The following is a 16197-nucleotide window of genomic DNA, read 5'->3' as shown; positions in this document are numbered from 1 at the left end:
AGGATCTGTAAAAATCCTGACCAGCTATATGATTCAGAGTTTTTCAGTTGTCAATCCTTGGTCTCCCTTCTGGGATTGAAAACAAGATTGCGGAAATCTGTACTCTAGTAACTGAGCTGAGACCACTAACTCATTTAACCAAAGAGCAATCCAGTGATAACGCTTTTGTAGTTGCTGACACTGACTTTCAATGTATGGCCTACATGCAAGAGTCTGCATCTCAGTACTCCATGAGACATCCTCAGGTTCTTGTGTCATAATGGTGATTAACTATGGTCTGAAGGAGTGTAACTTTCATGTCTAAGACAATTAAACCTAACTGATACATTTAAAATGTGTTTTGATTTTTTAAGAATAAATTTGTGCCTGCCAGTACCACTGGTAATATTCAAGGTGTCTTTCCATTCTACTTGACACAATTCAGATTGCCATGATACAGTTCACCAACAACACATCTAGCAGGAGCTCTATTGCTATGACTGCCATAGCTCTGGAACTGTGTTTTAGAGTATATTTAATTTACGGGACACTTTGGTGGAGAGAATCCCCTACAGGAAGTGATTGGTGATGATGTAGTGGAAGAACACCATGAACATGATTTCTATATGGGGTTGATGGACTGTGCTTGAAAATGGAAGTCAGAAGAAAGATACAGTTTAGTAACACGAGCCTGAGAATGGGGACCAGGAGCATCTCAATTCTAAATTCGGCTCAGAGAGAGACAATAGCCCCGCCCCGGCAAGTCACTTAGGCCTAATCTTCAAATTAGCATGCACCTAAACATGCAGGTCAGCACCCACAACTCCCATGTCACTGTCAGTTTAAGTACCTAATTTTAACTGCTTGACAGTGAGCCTGACACTAGGTAAGATATAGAGCTCCCTGCATGAGGATCTCAGAGTCTCAGTATGGAGAAAAGAAAAAACACCCCTATCTTATTCTGACTGAAAACTTGAGCTCCTACTACACCTATCCATCAGCCTTGCTGTGCTATCTATCCATCCTGTTGTTTTTACAATATTGATATACTTTTCTATATCAACTTCTATGTGTATTATATGTGGCTCTTCGAAACTAGCTCTCTCTATAAGTTATCTTGAGTTACAACTGTGTTTAGTGCCTATAATAGGACAGAAAGTCCTGCTTTCTCACTTTCAGTTCAAAAGAATCATAGAATATCAGGGTTGGAAGGGACCTCAGGAGGTCATCTAGTCCAACCCCCTGCTCAAAGCAGGGCCAATCCCCAACTAAATCATCCCAGCCAGGGCTTTGTCAAGCCTGACCTTAAAAACCTCTAAGGAAGGAGATTCCACCACCTCCCTAGGTAATGCATTCCAGTGCTTCACCACCCTCTTAGTGAAGAAGTTTTTCCTAATATCCAATCTAAACCTCCCCCACTGCAACTTGATACCATTACTCCTTCTTCTGTCATCTGCTACCACTGAGAACCGTCTAGATCCATCCTCTTTGGAACCCCCTTTCAGGTAGTTGAAAGCAGCTATCAAATCCCCCCTCATTCTTCTCTTCTGAAGACTAAATAATCCCAGGTCCCGCAGCCTCTCCTCATAAATCATGTGTTCCAGTCCCCTAATCATTTTTGTTGCCCTGCGATGGACTCTTTCCAATTTTTCCACATCCTTCTTGAAGTGTGGGGCCCAAAACTGGACACACCAACGTCAAATAGAGGGGAACGATTACGTCCCTCGATCTGCTGGCAATGCCCCTACTTATACAGCCCAAAATGCCGTTAGCCTTCTTGGCAACAAGGGCACACTGTTGACTCATATCCAGCTTCTCGTCCACTGTAACCCCTAGGTCCTTTTCTGCAGAACTGCTGCCTAGCCATTCGGTCCCTAGTCTGTAGCACTGCATGGGATTCTTCCATCCTAAGTGCAGGACTCTGCACTTGTCTTCGTTGAACCTCATCAGATTTCTTTTGGCCCAATCCTCTAATTTATCTAGGGTAAAAGGATTATGTTTGTGCTGACAAAACCTTAACTGTAACATTACTCGTGATACTACACTTGTTCTTTGATCAGTGAATCAAAGTACCATGTACATTCTCAGCATAGACCTGCACTGAGCCTTGCTGAGCAGTAGTTCTGGGCAACTGGAGCTATTTTCCTATTTTCCTAACAGATTTATATAAACAAACTTGAAATAGCCTTGTGCATATCCTGGTATTATATCTGCACAGTATTCAAGACCCTATTTGAATCTGTAGTAAAATGCATGTTTATTACAGTGGAAAAGGAAGTGATTAGATCTCTTGGTGATACAAGGAATGTATATTCGTATATGATACACAGGCTAGTTCTACCTTCAACTGACATGCTTATTTAGTTCTTCACATGAATTAAACTACAGCACCATTTTTCAAAGGGGGTGCAACCGGCCTCTCTGCTGAGGCTCTGATCTTTTTCCAAGAGGGACTCGGGCAAGTCTAGAGAAAATGAAGAGAAGACTATACTTTTCCCCCCTACTTATTAATTTTTTAAAAGGGCATAGCCAATGCTGTATCTAGAATATTCAATAAATGTTCCTGTATTTTTGCTGGTTTCTACATGGATACAAGCCAGCAGACAAGAAAGAAGAACACCGCTGATCCTGACTTCATATTTAAATTATGCACCTTTTTCATGGGCAGTAGCTGTGGGACAAATACAGAAGAATCCTGAACTAGAGGTAAGACAGGCCTGGATAACCAAGCTATAGCAATTTTGTACACCACACATTCAGAAATAGAACTCCAATGCCCACAGAAAAACTACAGCCCTCATCCTTTAAGTAACTCTAGGAAGGCAAACATAAGCACCAGTATGGAGCCCTACTGGGGTTCCATATGGGTGCAGGTGCCTGTCTGTACAGAGTCTGTTGGAGGGCTGAGGCCTAGATTAGTTATTTGCTATCTGAAGTGACAGCAAGAGGGGCATGACACAAAACATTAAATTGTGCAATATTATGTTATGTACATGCAGTTTTACATCTAACTTGAATTAATGCACCATACCATAATGCTTTGAAGAGCAACAGTTATCACTAAAAACCCCCCTACCCTTTTGTTTTCAAGCCTATTTTATGTTATATTGTTGGATTTCAAGTTGATAATCCAAATTTATTATGTGGGTAGCAAGTTAGCTGCACTGTTACCAAAATGATAACTCAAGTTTCCCTCTATTTGCATTTTTTTAAAATCATTCCCAAGGTATCTGAGCAAATTGGCATCTTCTTTACACTCCTGATTTTCTATTAAGATCAGAATTGACTGATTACTTGATTGCCTCATTTGTAAACTGGCATCAAAGGTAGAAGGAACATTTTGTAACAGGCAGTCCTGGAGTTATAACAGTTGGGGATCTTACTGAAAATCAAGATGCCCCGTTTGTTTTATCAGCTAAGGCAAGTCTAATGAAATATGCTGAGATTTTTGCAGAGATCTAATGGAGTTATGTGCCCAACTCACATTGTCTTTAATTAGAAGAAGAGTGCCTAAGTGGTTTAGGCCCCACTGAAAATCATAGCCTATCTACTTATTATTCTTAACTGTTCCTCAGTACTGATAATTTTATTATTAGGGCTGTCAATTAATCACAGTTAACGTATGCAATTAATGCAAAACAAATTAACTAGATTAAAGAATAGTTACAATTAATTACCATTTTAATTGCACTGTTAAACAATAATAGAATACCAATTTAAATGTATAATAAATATTTCTGAATGTTTTTCTACATTTTCAAACATATTGTTTTAAATTACAACACAGAATACAAAGTGTACGGTGCTCACCTTTTAGTATTATTTTTATTACAAATATTTACATCATAAAAATATAAACAAAAGAAATAGTATTTTTCAATTCGCCTTATACAAGTCCACTCAATCTTACGTCTTGTTCAGCCAATCGCACAGACAAACAAGTTTGTTTACATTTATGGGAGATCATGTCGCCCGCTTCTTAACTACAATGTCACCTATGAGTGAGAACAAGCATTCACATGGGACTGTTGTAGAGGGCGTTGCAAGGTATTTATGTGCCAGATATGCTAAAACATTCGTATGCCTCTTTGTGCTTTGACTTGTAGGCTGTAAAGTTTTACACTGTTTTGCTTTTGAGTGCAGTTATGTCACCAAAAAAATCTACATTTGTAAGTTGCACTTTCATGATAAAGGGATTGCCCTACAGTATTTGTATGAGGTAAACTGAAAAATACTATTTCTTTTGTTTATATTTTTTACTGTGAACATATTTGTAATCCAAAATAATTAAGAGACCACTTGTACACTTTGTATTCTGTGTTGTATTTGAAATCAATATATCTGAAAATGTGGAAAAACTACCAAAAATATTTATAATACATTTAAATGGTACAGGCAGTCCTCGACTTTACAACGTTTGACTTACGATGAGATGTTTCTGAATTGATACCTTGATTTGACTTATGACAACTGGTTTTGACTTAATGACGCTCGGTCCCGTAATGGAGTGGATTGCAGTTCCAAGTTACGATGTTTTGACTTACAATGCAATTTTCAGGAACCAATTGTGTTGTAAGCCGAGGACTGCCTGTATTTTATTGTTTAACGGTGCCATTAAAATTGTGTTCATTCGCAACAATTTTTTAAAATCTCATGCTTAATTGCAATTATTTTTTAAATTGTTTGACAGCCCTATTTATTGCTTGTTAGGCCTACTTGGAAAGAACAATTATTTTAAAAAGGCAAGGGTGAGGGGTTAATTTGAAACTATTTTGCAGCCCACAATTTTTCACATTTTCCAAAACAAAATAAAATTGGTTTTTCATGTAAAAGCATGAAATTTGTGTGTTCTGGTGAAAAACCTAACATTGGTTGAAATCAAATGTCAAGTTTCAAAAAGATAAATGTTGAGATCCCTGTCCCCAAAGATAAAGAATGAAATCCTGAAACCTTAGGGTGGATTTTCAAAACAGTCTAAGGACGTATCTTCACTGGGGTGGGAGGTATGTTATTACCTTGTGGTAACTTACATGATGTAAAATCCTACTTAAGATACAGTTTATAGCTTTCACAGGTGCTAGCAAGTTGAGGTACAGACTATGGGAGAGCATAGGCTTTACTGTGACCTGCTTACACAAGTGAAAGCTACAAACTGCATTGTCTTCACTAGGATTTTACGTCATGTTAGCTAACTCGAGTTAGCTAACAGAAGGTAACACTGCACCTTTTCCCCAAGTGAAGAGAGACCTATGGGGTTTGGAGACCTTCTTTCCATTGAAATTAGTGTGAAATGGGAGTTCAAATCACCTTCTTAAACTTCATAGCCTTAAACTTTTCAGATATCATTGTGAATATTTCCCCCTCTCAATGTTTTGAATGACATTACTTATGTGGAAGATGCTATAGTTGCATTGGAAACGGATGTCGACAATAAATCAGTTTGGAGTAAAAAGAAGATGAAAATTTCCAAGCAACAGACAACACAAATAATAAAAAAACTGTAGTAAGTTAACAGCAGAAGAAAAATGACTAGTTAGACAACATTTCATATTTGGTAAACATAGCAATGATAATGCCTTGAAAAGTTGACTAAACTTTGCTTTTATTAAACAGGGGCTGCTGACTTGAGAAAGAAAATGATTCATGATTTTTCACTGCAACACTTCAGAACTTTAATCTATAACCCATGAAAGGGTGCAAGAGCGGTCTGAATAGTATGCTGAACTTAATTATACTTAATGTGAATTATTCAGAAATGCAGCAGAGAGAGTAAAAATTTATTTCGTACAAAGAAGCTTGACATTTTAATTGGTCCTTCAGAAAAGAGACAAAACAATTTCCTCTCAAGAAAATTTACATCTTCCCCATCAAAGCAGCAGCCTTTGCGAAGCAGAACTTCATTAACAAGATTAATTATCATGCCAGTGCCTGCCTCATCAGGTGTGCAGCCCAGGTGAAAAACAGAATGCAAAGTGTCGAGTAACATCGTTCCTAACATTCAGCACTGATTCTAAGAGAAAACGTGACAGATTGAGGCTACTGTACCTTGGTCATTAGCCATTTTGTCAGGGTGCTCGACTGCAAGAAAAAGACAATATCATTAGACTGTGACAGCTCCTAGTAGGCAAGCTGACATATCAAATCAACAATTTTGTTAGCAAGTTTTCATATCAAGTTGCTGCTCTCCTGCACTTTTGGCAGATTGACTGGGACAAAGAGAGATATTTTACCATTTTCCTGTTCAAAGAGATTCTGAAGAACAGACAGGACAAGTACAAGTCGCACTGTATTTCTCATCAAATGTAGTCACAAGTTCTTAAAAAAATAAAGCAGTGAAAACTATATATTTCCTAAACTTGCTGGTCTATGAACTTAGAAGTATCCCCTGGGAAGTTTAATTAAGCTTGGAAGTGAAAAAGAGAAAGAGAGAGAGAGAGAGAGAGAGAGAGAGACTGTTACTTGAATGGTTTCAGAGTAACAGCCGTGTTAGTCTGTATTCGCAAAAAGAAAAGGAGTACTTGTGGCACCTTAGAGACTAAACAATTTATTTGAGCATAAGCTTTCATGGGAAAACACTTCATCGGATGCATACTGTGGAAAGTATAGAAGATCTTTTTATACACACAAAGCATGAAAAAATGGGTGTTTTACCACTACCAAAAGGTTTTCTCTCCCCCCACCCCACTTTCCTGCTGGTAATAGTTTATCTAAAGTGATCACTCTCCTTACAATGTGTATGATAATCAAGGTGGGCCATTTCCAACACAAATCCAGGTTTTCTCCACCCCCACCCCCACACAAACCCACTCTCCTGTTGGTAATAGCTTATCTAAAGTGATCCCTCTCCTTACAATGTGTATGATAATCAAGGTGGGCCATTTCCAGCAGAAATCCAGGGTTTAACAAGAACGTTTGGGGGGGGTGGGTAGGAAAAAACAAGGGGAAATAGGTTACCTTGCATAATGACTTAGCCACTCCCAGTCTCTATTCAAGCCTAAGTTAATTGTATCCAATTTGCAAATGAATTCCAATTCAACAGTCTCTCGCTGGAGTCTGGTTTTGAAGATTTTTTGTTGTAATATCGCAATTTTTATGTCTGTAATCACGTGACCAGAGAGATGGAAGTGTTCTCCGACTGATTTATTAATGTTATAATTCTTGACATCTGATTTGTGTCTATTTATTCTTTTATGCAGAGACTGTCCAGTTTGACCAATGTACATGGCAGAGGGGCATTGCTGGCACATGATGGCATATATCACATTGGTGGATGTGCAGGTGAACGAGCCTCTGATAGTGTGGGTGATTTTATTAGGCCCTGTGATGGTGTCCCCTGAATAGATATGTGGGCACAGTTGGCAATGGGCTTTGTTGCAAGGATAGGTTCCTGGGTTAGTGGTTCTGTTGTGTAGTATGTGGTTGCTGGTGAGTATTTGCTTCAGGTTGGGGGGCTGTCTGTAGGCAAGGACTGGCCTGTCTCCCAAGATTTCTGAGAGTGTTGGGTCATCCTTCAGGATAGGTTGTAGATCCTTAATAATGCATTGGAGGGGTTTTAGTTGGGGGCTGAAGGTGACGGCTAGTGGCGTTCTGTTATTTTCTTTGTTAGGCCTGTCCTGTAGTAGGTGACTTCTGGGAACTCTTCTGGCTCTATCAATCTGTTTCTTCACTTCCGCAGGTGGGTATTGTAGTTGTAAGAATGCTTGATAGAGATCTTGTAGGTGTTTGTCTCTGTCTGAGGGGTTGGAGCAAATGCAGTTGTATCGCAGAGCTTGGCTGTAGACAATGGATCGTGTGATGTGGTCAGGGTGAAAGCTGGAGGCATGTAGGTAGGAATAGTGGTCAGTAGGTTTCCGGTATAGGGTGGTGGTTATGTGACCATTGTTTATTAGCACTGGAGTGTCTAGGAAGTGGATCTCTTGTGTGGACTGGACCAGGCTGAAGTTGATGGTGGGATGGAAATTGTTGAAATCATGGTGGAATTCCTCAAGGGCTTCTTTTCCATGGGTCCAGATGATGAAGATGTCATCAATATAGCGCAAGTAGAGTAGGGGCTTTAGGGGACGAGAGCTGAGGAAGCGTTGATCTAAGTCAGCCATAAAAATGTTGGCATACTTTTGGGCCATGTGGGTACCCATAGCAGTGCCACTGATTTGAAAGTATACATTGTCCGCAAATGTAAAATAGTTATGGATAAGGACAAAGTCACAAAGTTCAGCCACCAGGTTTGCCGTGACATTATCGGGGATAGTGTTCTTGACGGCTTGTAGTCCATCTTTGTGTGGAATGTTGGTGTAGAGGGCTTCTACATCCATAGTGGCCAGGATGGTGTTATCAGGAAGATCACCGATGGATTGAAGTTTCCTCAGGAAGTCAGTGGTGTCTCGAAGGTAGCTGGGAGTGCTGGTAGCGTAGGGCCTGAGGAGGGAGTCTACATAGCCAGACAATCCTGCTGTCAGGGTGCCAATGCCTGAGATGATGGGGCGCCCAGGATTTCCAGGTTTATGGATCTTGGGTAGTAGATAGAATATCCCAGGTCGGGGTTCCAGGGTGTGTCTGTGCGGATTTGATCTTGTGCTTTTTCAGGGAGTTTCTTGAGCAAATGCTGTAGTTTCTTTTGTAACTCTCAGTGGGATCAGAGAGTAATGGCTTGTAGAAAGTGGTGTTGGAGTGCCAAGCAGCCTCTTGTTCATATTCCGACCTATTCATGATGACAACAGCACCTCCTTTGTCAGCCTTTTTGATTATGATGTCAGAGTTGTTTCTGAGGCTGTGGATGGCATTGTGTTCTGCACGGCTGAGGTTATGGGGCAAGTGATACTGCTTTTCCACAATTTCAGTCCGTGCACGTCGGCGGAAGCACTCTATGAAGAAGTCTAGTCTGCTGTCTCGACCTTCAGGAGGAGTCCACCTAGAATCCTTCTTTTTGTAGTGTTGGTAGGGAGGTCTTTGTGGATTAGTATGTTGTTCAGAGGTGTGTTGGAAATATTCCTTGAGTCGGAGACGTCGAAAATAGGATTCTAGGTCACCACAGAACTGTATCATGTTCGTGGGGTTGGAGGGGCAGAAGGAGAGGCCCTGAGATAGGACAGCTGCTTCTGCTGGGCTAAGAGTATAGCTTTAATAGAGACTGGGAGTGGCTAAGTCATTATGCAAGGTAACCTATTTCCCCTTGTTTTTTCCTACCCACCCCCCCCAAACGTTCTTGTTAAACCCTGGATTTCTGCTGGAAATGGCCCACCTTGATTATCATACACATTGTAAGGAGAGTGATCACTTTAGATAAGCTATTACCAACAGGAGAGTGGGTTTGTGTGGGGGTGGGGGTGGAGAAAACCTGGATTTGTGCTGGAAATGGCCCACCTTGATTATCATACACATTGTAAGGAGAGTGATCACTTTAGATAAACTATTACCAGCAGGAAAGTGGGGTGGGGGGAGAGAAAACCTTTTGGTAGTGGTAAAACACCCATTTTTTCATGCTTTGTGTGTATAAAAAGATCTTCTATACTTTCCACAGTATGCATCCGATGAAGTGAGCTGTAGCTCACGAAAGCTTATGCTCAAATAAATTGGTTAGTCTCTAAGGTGCCACAAGTACTCCTTTTCATTTTGTTCCTTGAATAATTGCATACAAATCACCTACATATTGGAATCTAGATCTGAATTATAATGTTATTGTTTCATCTTTTTACAAAAGAGGTTTTAAATTATTTACACGTTTTTGAATAATAATTACACAAATGATGGTGTGATTTGAAGTGCATCAGACAAGGCTTCAGAATTCAACAGACACACTGAAAGCTCTTCTGAATGGTTAGCAGCTCCCAGCAATTTATTAAATGATACAGAGTATTAACTTTCCCTTCAGATTCAGAAATAGCTATGATTATGAAAAATTATCCAATTTTCTGGTTAATAAAATTTAAGAGAAATTTAAGCTACAGGAGATTTAAAAAAAAAGAGTTTGACACACCTGAGTTTAAGTAGCTGAGTAAGTAGTCTATAAATATAGGGTGTTTTTTAAAGGCTGGTCTATTCTCCTTTTGAAGAACACTACATAAATTCGTTACCCACCTTCATGTTATGACCACCGTGTTATCCCATGATTTAGCTTACAAGATGTTGCCATGAACAATAAAGCCCCAAGATGGTGGCAACTTACATGTAGCACAATGATATTAGTGTATCTATTTCTGATTACAATGTCATCAGCACCTGTTATCATTGTAACTCCCCTCAGTACTTATGAAAGTTCCATGCTTGCAGCAAAGGGAAAACAGACACCTGAATGATCATCATGCACTCTATTATTTCAACTATGTTAACAGAGAAAAATGTACAGAGTTGTACATATTCCCTCAAAGTTTCTAGAAATCTTTTGGGGAGAATGGGTTTCCCTGCTGAGTAATATCTGGGATTATGACCTTCCCCAGAGAACAAATTAATTTATAAAAACATTAAACCCTTGATTGCAACTGCAGTTACTTCATTCCAACTATTTATAACATTTAAAAGCTGACCTCAACTTTTTCTGCCTCCTTCAAGTTATTAAGGAGATGTAACCTGTGATATCTACACTGTTGTGAAATACTGCTGTGGTGGGTCAGTAGGTAACATTTTTCTCTGGCAGGTCATAAAGGTTCACGTTTTGTAGCTTAGGAGCAAGGATTTGTTTTTTAACCACCACTCCAATACAGCATTAGAGGGCACTGTAATGCTAGAAATGCTGCCCCACATCAGCTTTGCCAAAGAAAAATGGGACATCGGCAATATGTATTCCTGATGTCCTGCAGCAAGTCCCCAAATAAAGACTTTCCCTGCTTATCTTGGTCCAATGGCATTAGTAATATCTGACAAAATTGAAAAGCCAAGATAATTCTCTCTCTCTCCTTTTTATAAACAACTGACCATGTATTTCATTCATCCTTGAAATAAAGCTTATAAATGTACTGCACGTACACAGATTTGTAGAAAATGCAGTATGTGCATTTTCATATTGTTATCTATGCATGGTGGTTTATTTTTGTGTGCGATATTAATAAACAGTTCAAATACTATTATTTTATTTGCTTCATTTAAAGTTCAGTAGACAATTATGGTTTGTTTCTAAATTGAAGCTGAAATTTAGAATCAAATTATGTTTCAGTTGAAAAGGGGGTAAGTACAGTTCTGGGATTTATTAGTTTCTGCTACAGGTGAAAAACAAAAGTTATTAATAAGTTAAAATTGGAAAGAATGAGGGGATCTCCTACTGATCGGACACTACTACATTCAGACTTTCTTAGCTAGCCTTTTCATAAGGCAGTCAGAAGTAAATTCCAAACTGGAGTTGCTTCCCTATCTTGCTAAATAGTTTCCAGTTACTTTGCTTCAGAAATGTATCATTTAATGTTATTAATTTACATACAGTAAATCTAGTGGAACATTGAGATTGAAGTTCTGCTCTCCCACTTGTTACTGCATGCATCTTTAACTTCTAGAGGAATCCATGTCAATATGCAGTTTAATATTTCAACATAAAGAAATATAATTTACTTCTAATTTTCTTTATATTTTTTCAGGACATCTAATGAAATCAACTGGAACCTGTTCACATAAGAACTAAATAAAACCTGAATCAGGTGATTCCGGTTTTGGTCCAACGTATATAACACCAAAAAAGCGACGCACTCCCTAGTAATTAATTACGGGGTAGATAATCACATCTCACACCCTCATCTCCTCCAGGCACATAAGAACGACCTGGTAATGCCTGTATCCAAGGAATTATGTCTTAAATGGTGAATATGACCATACCCAGCCAAAGAACATGCAGGCTGATCCTCAGCTGGAGTTATGACAATTTAAAACAGCTGAAGATCTCTCCTTGGATTACATTTTGTTACCAATGGATCTAAGGGGGAAAAACCATAAGCACTTTGCTCATGTGGCAGTGATATGTACAATAAAACGTGTCTGTTCTTGTACAGGTCACTGCATAGTTAGTTACTAAAGGCATGTTACGGAGAAAAAAAATTCAGCTGCAGTTTTATAACCGACTAGGGGTGTGGTTTCCTTGAAAGAGCTTTGTGTGCTATAATATCTTAAATCAGATAAGGGGTGACTTTATAGATCTTTGATGCTTCCTTAGTTCCTTGCGGTTTAAAATATCTTGTGATCAAAACACATATTTGCCAACAGAGCATTCATTACCATAAGTCACATGCATATCTCCTGTTAATAATCATTAAGGTCAGGAAACCAACATTTCTGCATAATGCAGAATGCACTCAAGCCTTCAGAAGCTCTTTTCGCCTTATAGGTAGAGACAGATTTGTCAAAAACCAGCTGAATATTATTGAACATGACATATTTAGGGTGGATAACATTAAATATTCACGTCAGGGTATTAAACATAGTCCTTGTAGACTATTACAAGATGTAACAAATGTGTAAATTTATCTTTTTGGTATCTCTTGATGCTCTCTGATATAGAATTTATTTCCCAAATGAATTTTATGGTACTTTGTGTAAACACTACGAAGTAGGTGATATCTAGTCCATTAATCTTTTTGTTTAGTTAGATATCTGGGTCTCTGTATCTTTTGATGTCTCATTACTCTGTCATTATTATATTTTGATTCTTTGACTCACTTTAAATTCTCTCTAACAGAGTTCTTTTACTTGGCACAAATTGGGAGCATGAAATTAACTTGGCACCCCTCAAGTTGATAGAGACTAAGCACTTGCAAAGTGCTTTCTATTCACATTTCATGGTAGTTGAGAATGAATAATCAGGATCCTACAAATAATTCATTCAGCGTGAAACCAGACTCGGACAAGTAAGTCCTGAAAATCTGGATAGACTGTGATAAGCTCTGAACAAATTAATACATTTTTTTCATTTTTCTGACTCCTGTTAATTCACTAAAACTGTTATATGAGGGTTTTCACACTTAGCCTGAATATTTGATAACATGGTCTTTATACACATAGATAATGGCTAGCCCTCTGCCAATGCTGCTGAGTGCACTGGCCAATTCATTGCGATGCTAGGGACTGACTGAAAATGGAGTCTCCCTTTCCTCCTTCAAAAGCAGCAGGAGTAGGAAAAATGACGTTTCTGTTCCAATATTTGTTAAAGGCTGAACTTGCATAATACCTCTTTCCTACAAGGAAAACAAGGATAAGATGTATGTAGCTCTACAGAGTATTGCATATGAATTGCCCTTTTGTTCAGTCATTTTCATATATATGTTTAAATTAAAGATAGGCCTGAAGCAGAATATTGGATCCAGACCTCTTACTCCCCAGAAATGGAATTGGATCTGAAACCTCTGATCAGAGCTTTTCAGCTCTGGCCCATCTTCATTTTAAGCAGCCTTCTGTGAAGACATTATTTTTTATACTCAAAAGCTTTGGAATTTTTGCTCTCGAAAAGCTACATCTCTACTACATGTGACCCCAGTTTCCTAAAATAGGCACATAGCTTATGTCACTCTATTTGTTTCTTTAATTAATTGCCTTTTAAAAAAGAAGACTTTATATACTGTCATGTAACTACATAAGTGACAGTTTCAAACATAAGGCACACAATTGCTGCCAGTATCCTTTGTGCCACTTGCAGTAATATAGTCTACCTTTTCATGGCTAATAATGTAGGGGCAGATTGTGACAGATCTTTGCATTTGTGGATTATCTCTCCACTTCCACTTTCAATGGGGCCAAACATGGTTGCAGTCCAGAGTTCCAGTAAGCACAGGCACTGCTCCCCATTAACACGCACTGAGGCACAAGCCATTGAAAAGGTCCCCCTGACCTTGCCTTTCCTCCATCCTGGCCAGCAAGAGAGATATCTGGCACAGACTTGTTTAGGCCGACAAATAGTTTGTTCCAAGTAAGAGAGAAAATTCCATATGTATCCAATTAGACTGTGCCTCAGACAGTGTTGCTCTGTTCTTTAATTATTTTGCATTTGTCTGATCAATTAAAAGAAGGAAATCATAATTTTGTATCCCTATTTTCTAGATATGTGAGAGAGTCACTACTAGTTCTTTACAGCCACCAACAGAGATAAAATAAATACCCAGGTGAAACAGTATCTCACTAAGAAATTGCAATCATGTGCAATTAGCTTCCTTGTTCATGGGAGAAAATGGAATGATGTCATAGTTTTTTTTACCCAATGGTATGCGTGTGAATACAGCTACTGCATTATTATGGCGTTCATTTTTGTCTACTATGGCGCTACTTCCAGTCTCTCAATAACGGGTTCAGAGTGCCTTCTAAAACTTTTGTATTAGTGTTAGCATAAGTGACTCCTAATGTCACTGAAGTAAACTGCAAGCATTGAAGCATGAGCATGTTGTATATCTCATTAATATCCAGCTATCTAAGAGAAAAATTCAAACCTTTCAGAGTCCGGAAGAGAACAGGGTCAGAGAGCGGTCCCACTCCTTTGGCATTGCGAGCTTGGATTCTAAAGTAATACACAGTATCTAGGTTGAGGTCCATGATTTGATGAGTAAGTCGGTCACCACTGATTGACTCCATAACCCAGTCATCAATTGGGGCATTCTTGTCCAAGGTGTAGAACAGAATATAAGCTGCATAAACATTGTCTTGGTTAGTACATATAGTGCATTTTACAAACTATATTTAAAATTCAAATTTCAGACAAGATAAATGTTTTTTATTTCACCTACATTAATGACAGGTCTTTCATTAAAATCTATTTTGATGAATGTTACAAGAATTAATGCATAATTTTCCTATTTCAAGATCAGAGTATCAATTGCAGTATTCACTGCAATATAAAACATAGGATTAACAATTAGGGAAATACCTAGCAAGCTTTATTGTGTTATATTTGTTACTTGTACATAACACTTGTCAAATTCAGACTCGTGATCCAGTATGATATCAGTCATAAGCCATATGTGATAAGTCTTTAGTGTTTCAGGGCTGTTATAAAACTAAACAACATTGATGATGCACATCATTCACTGGGTGCTCATGAGAAACCATGCAATATTTCCTGGTAACTATACAGTAAATCCATTTGAAAAAACCATGGTAACTCACTGTAATGCTATCACTGTATCTCACAATCCCCAGGAAAATAAAATAAACCACTGCTGTAGGTAATTTGATTTAGTCCTAAATTGTGCACAGGAGCGTGTCCAAAAGGTGAATACAGCTGACTCGCTGAGTAATAATGACCATAATGTAATTAAATTTAACATCCTGGTAAGGGGGAAAATACCAAAGAAACCCACCACAGTAGCATTTAACTTCAAAAAGGGGAACTACACAAAAATGAGGAAGTTAGTAAAATGGAAATTAAAAGGAACAGCCAGAAAAGTACAATGCCTGCAAGCTGCATGGAAACTTTATTAAAAAACCATAATAGAGGCTCAAACTAAACGTATACTCCAAATTAAAAAAAAAAAGCAGTACAAGGATCAAAAAATGTCACCAGGGCTAATTAACAGAGTAAAGAGGCAGTAAGAGGTAACATTCAAAAATTGGAAGTGAAATCCTAGTGAGAAAAATAGAAAGGAGCATAAACACTAGCAAGTCAAGTGTAAAAGTATAATTAGGCAGGCCAAAAACATGTTGAAGAACAACCAGCAAAAAGTACAAACACTACAAGCAACTAAAGACACAGAAATCAGACACAGGAATCTTGCAAAACAATCAGAGGGGCACTGGATGATCGAGGTGTTAAAGGAGCACTCAAAGAAGACAATGCTGTTGTGGAGAAGTTATTATTTTTTTTTTTTGCATCAGTCTTCACTGCTGAAGATATGAGGGAGATTCCCACACCTGAGCCATTCTTTTTAGGTGACAAATCTGAGGAACTGTCCCAGACTGAAGTGTCAATAGAGGAGGTTTTGGAACAAACTGATAAATTAAAAGTAATAAGTCACTAGAACCAGATGGTATTCACCCAAGGGTTCTGAAGGAAAATGCAGAAATTACAGATGTGAACTTGCAGAACAACTAACTGTAGTACGTAATCTATCACTTAAATTAGCCTCTATATCAGATGACTGAAGGATAGCTAATGTAATTCTGATTTTAAAAAAGGACCCAGAGGCAATCCCAGCAATTACAGGCTAGTAAACTTAACTTATTACCTAATTTCTTGCCTAACTTACCAGGCAAATTGAATGAAATTATAGTAAAAAACAGAACTATCAGACACATAGATGAATACAACATGTTGGGAAGACT

General features: G+C 38.4%; 1 protein-coding gene across 1 annotated transcript in view; it reads right to left on the bottom strand.

The window, feature by feature from the left end:
• DCC (DCC netrin 1 receptor) overlaps positions 1-16197 on the bottom strand; it is a 948458-nt gene that overhangs the window by 79920 nt on the left and 852341 nt on the right. Inside the window, exons 20-21 of the mRNA XM_077816218.1 lie at positions 14370-14564; positions 6025-6057 (exon numbers count right to left, since the gene is read on the bottom strand). Coding sequence (XP_077672344.1) covers positions 6025-6057; positions 14370-14564 — 228 coding nt within the window. The remainder of the gene's footprint in view (positions 1-6024; positions 6058-14369; positions 14565-16197) is intronic.

The sequence above is a fragment of the Eretmochelys imbricata genome, chromosome 5 (assembly GCF_965152235.1).
Source record: "Eretmochelys imbricata isolate rEreImb1 chromosome 5, rEreImb1.hap1, whole genome shotgun sequence".
Taxonomy (NCBI): Eukaryota; Metazoa; Chordata; order Testudines; family Cheloniidae; genus Eretmochelys; species Eretmochelys imbricata.
The sequence above is the reverse complement of the archived record's forward strand: the minus strand, read 5'-3'. Positions and strand labels throughout refer to the sequence as shown.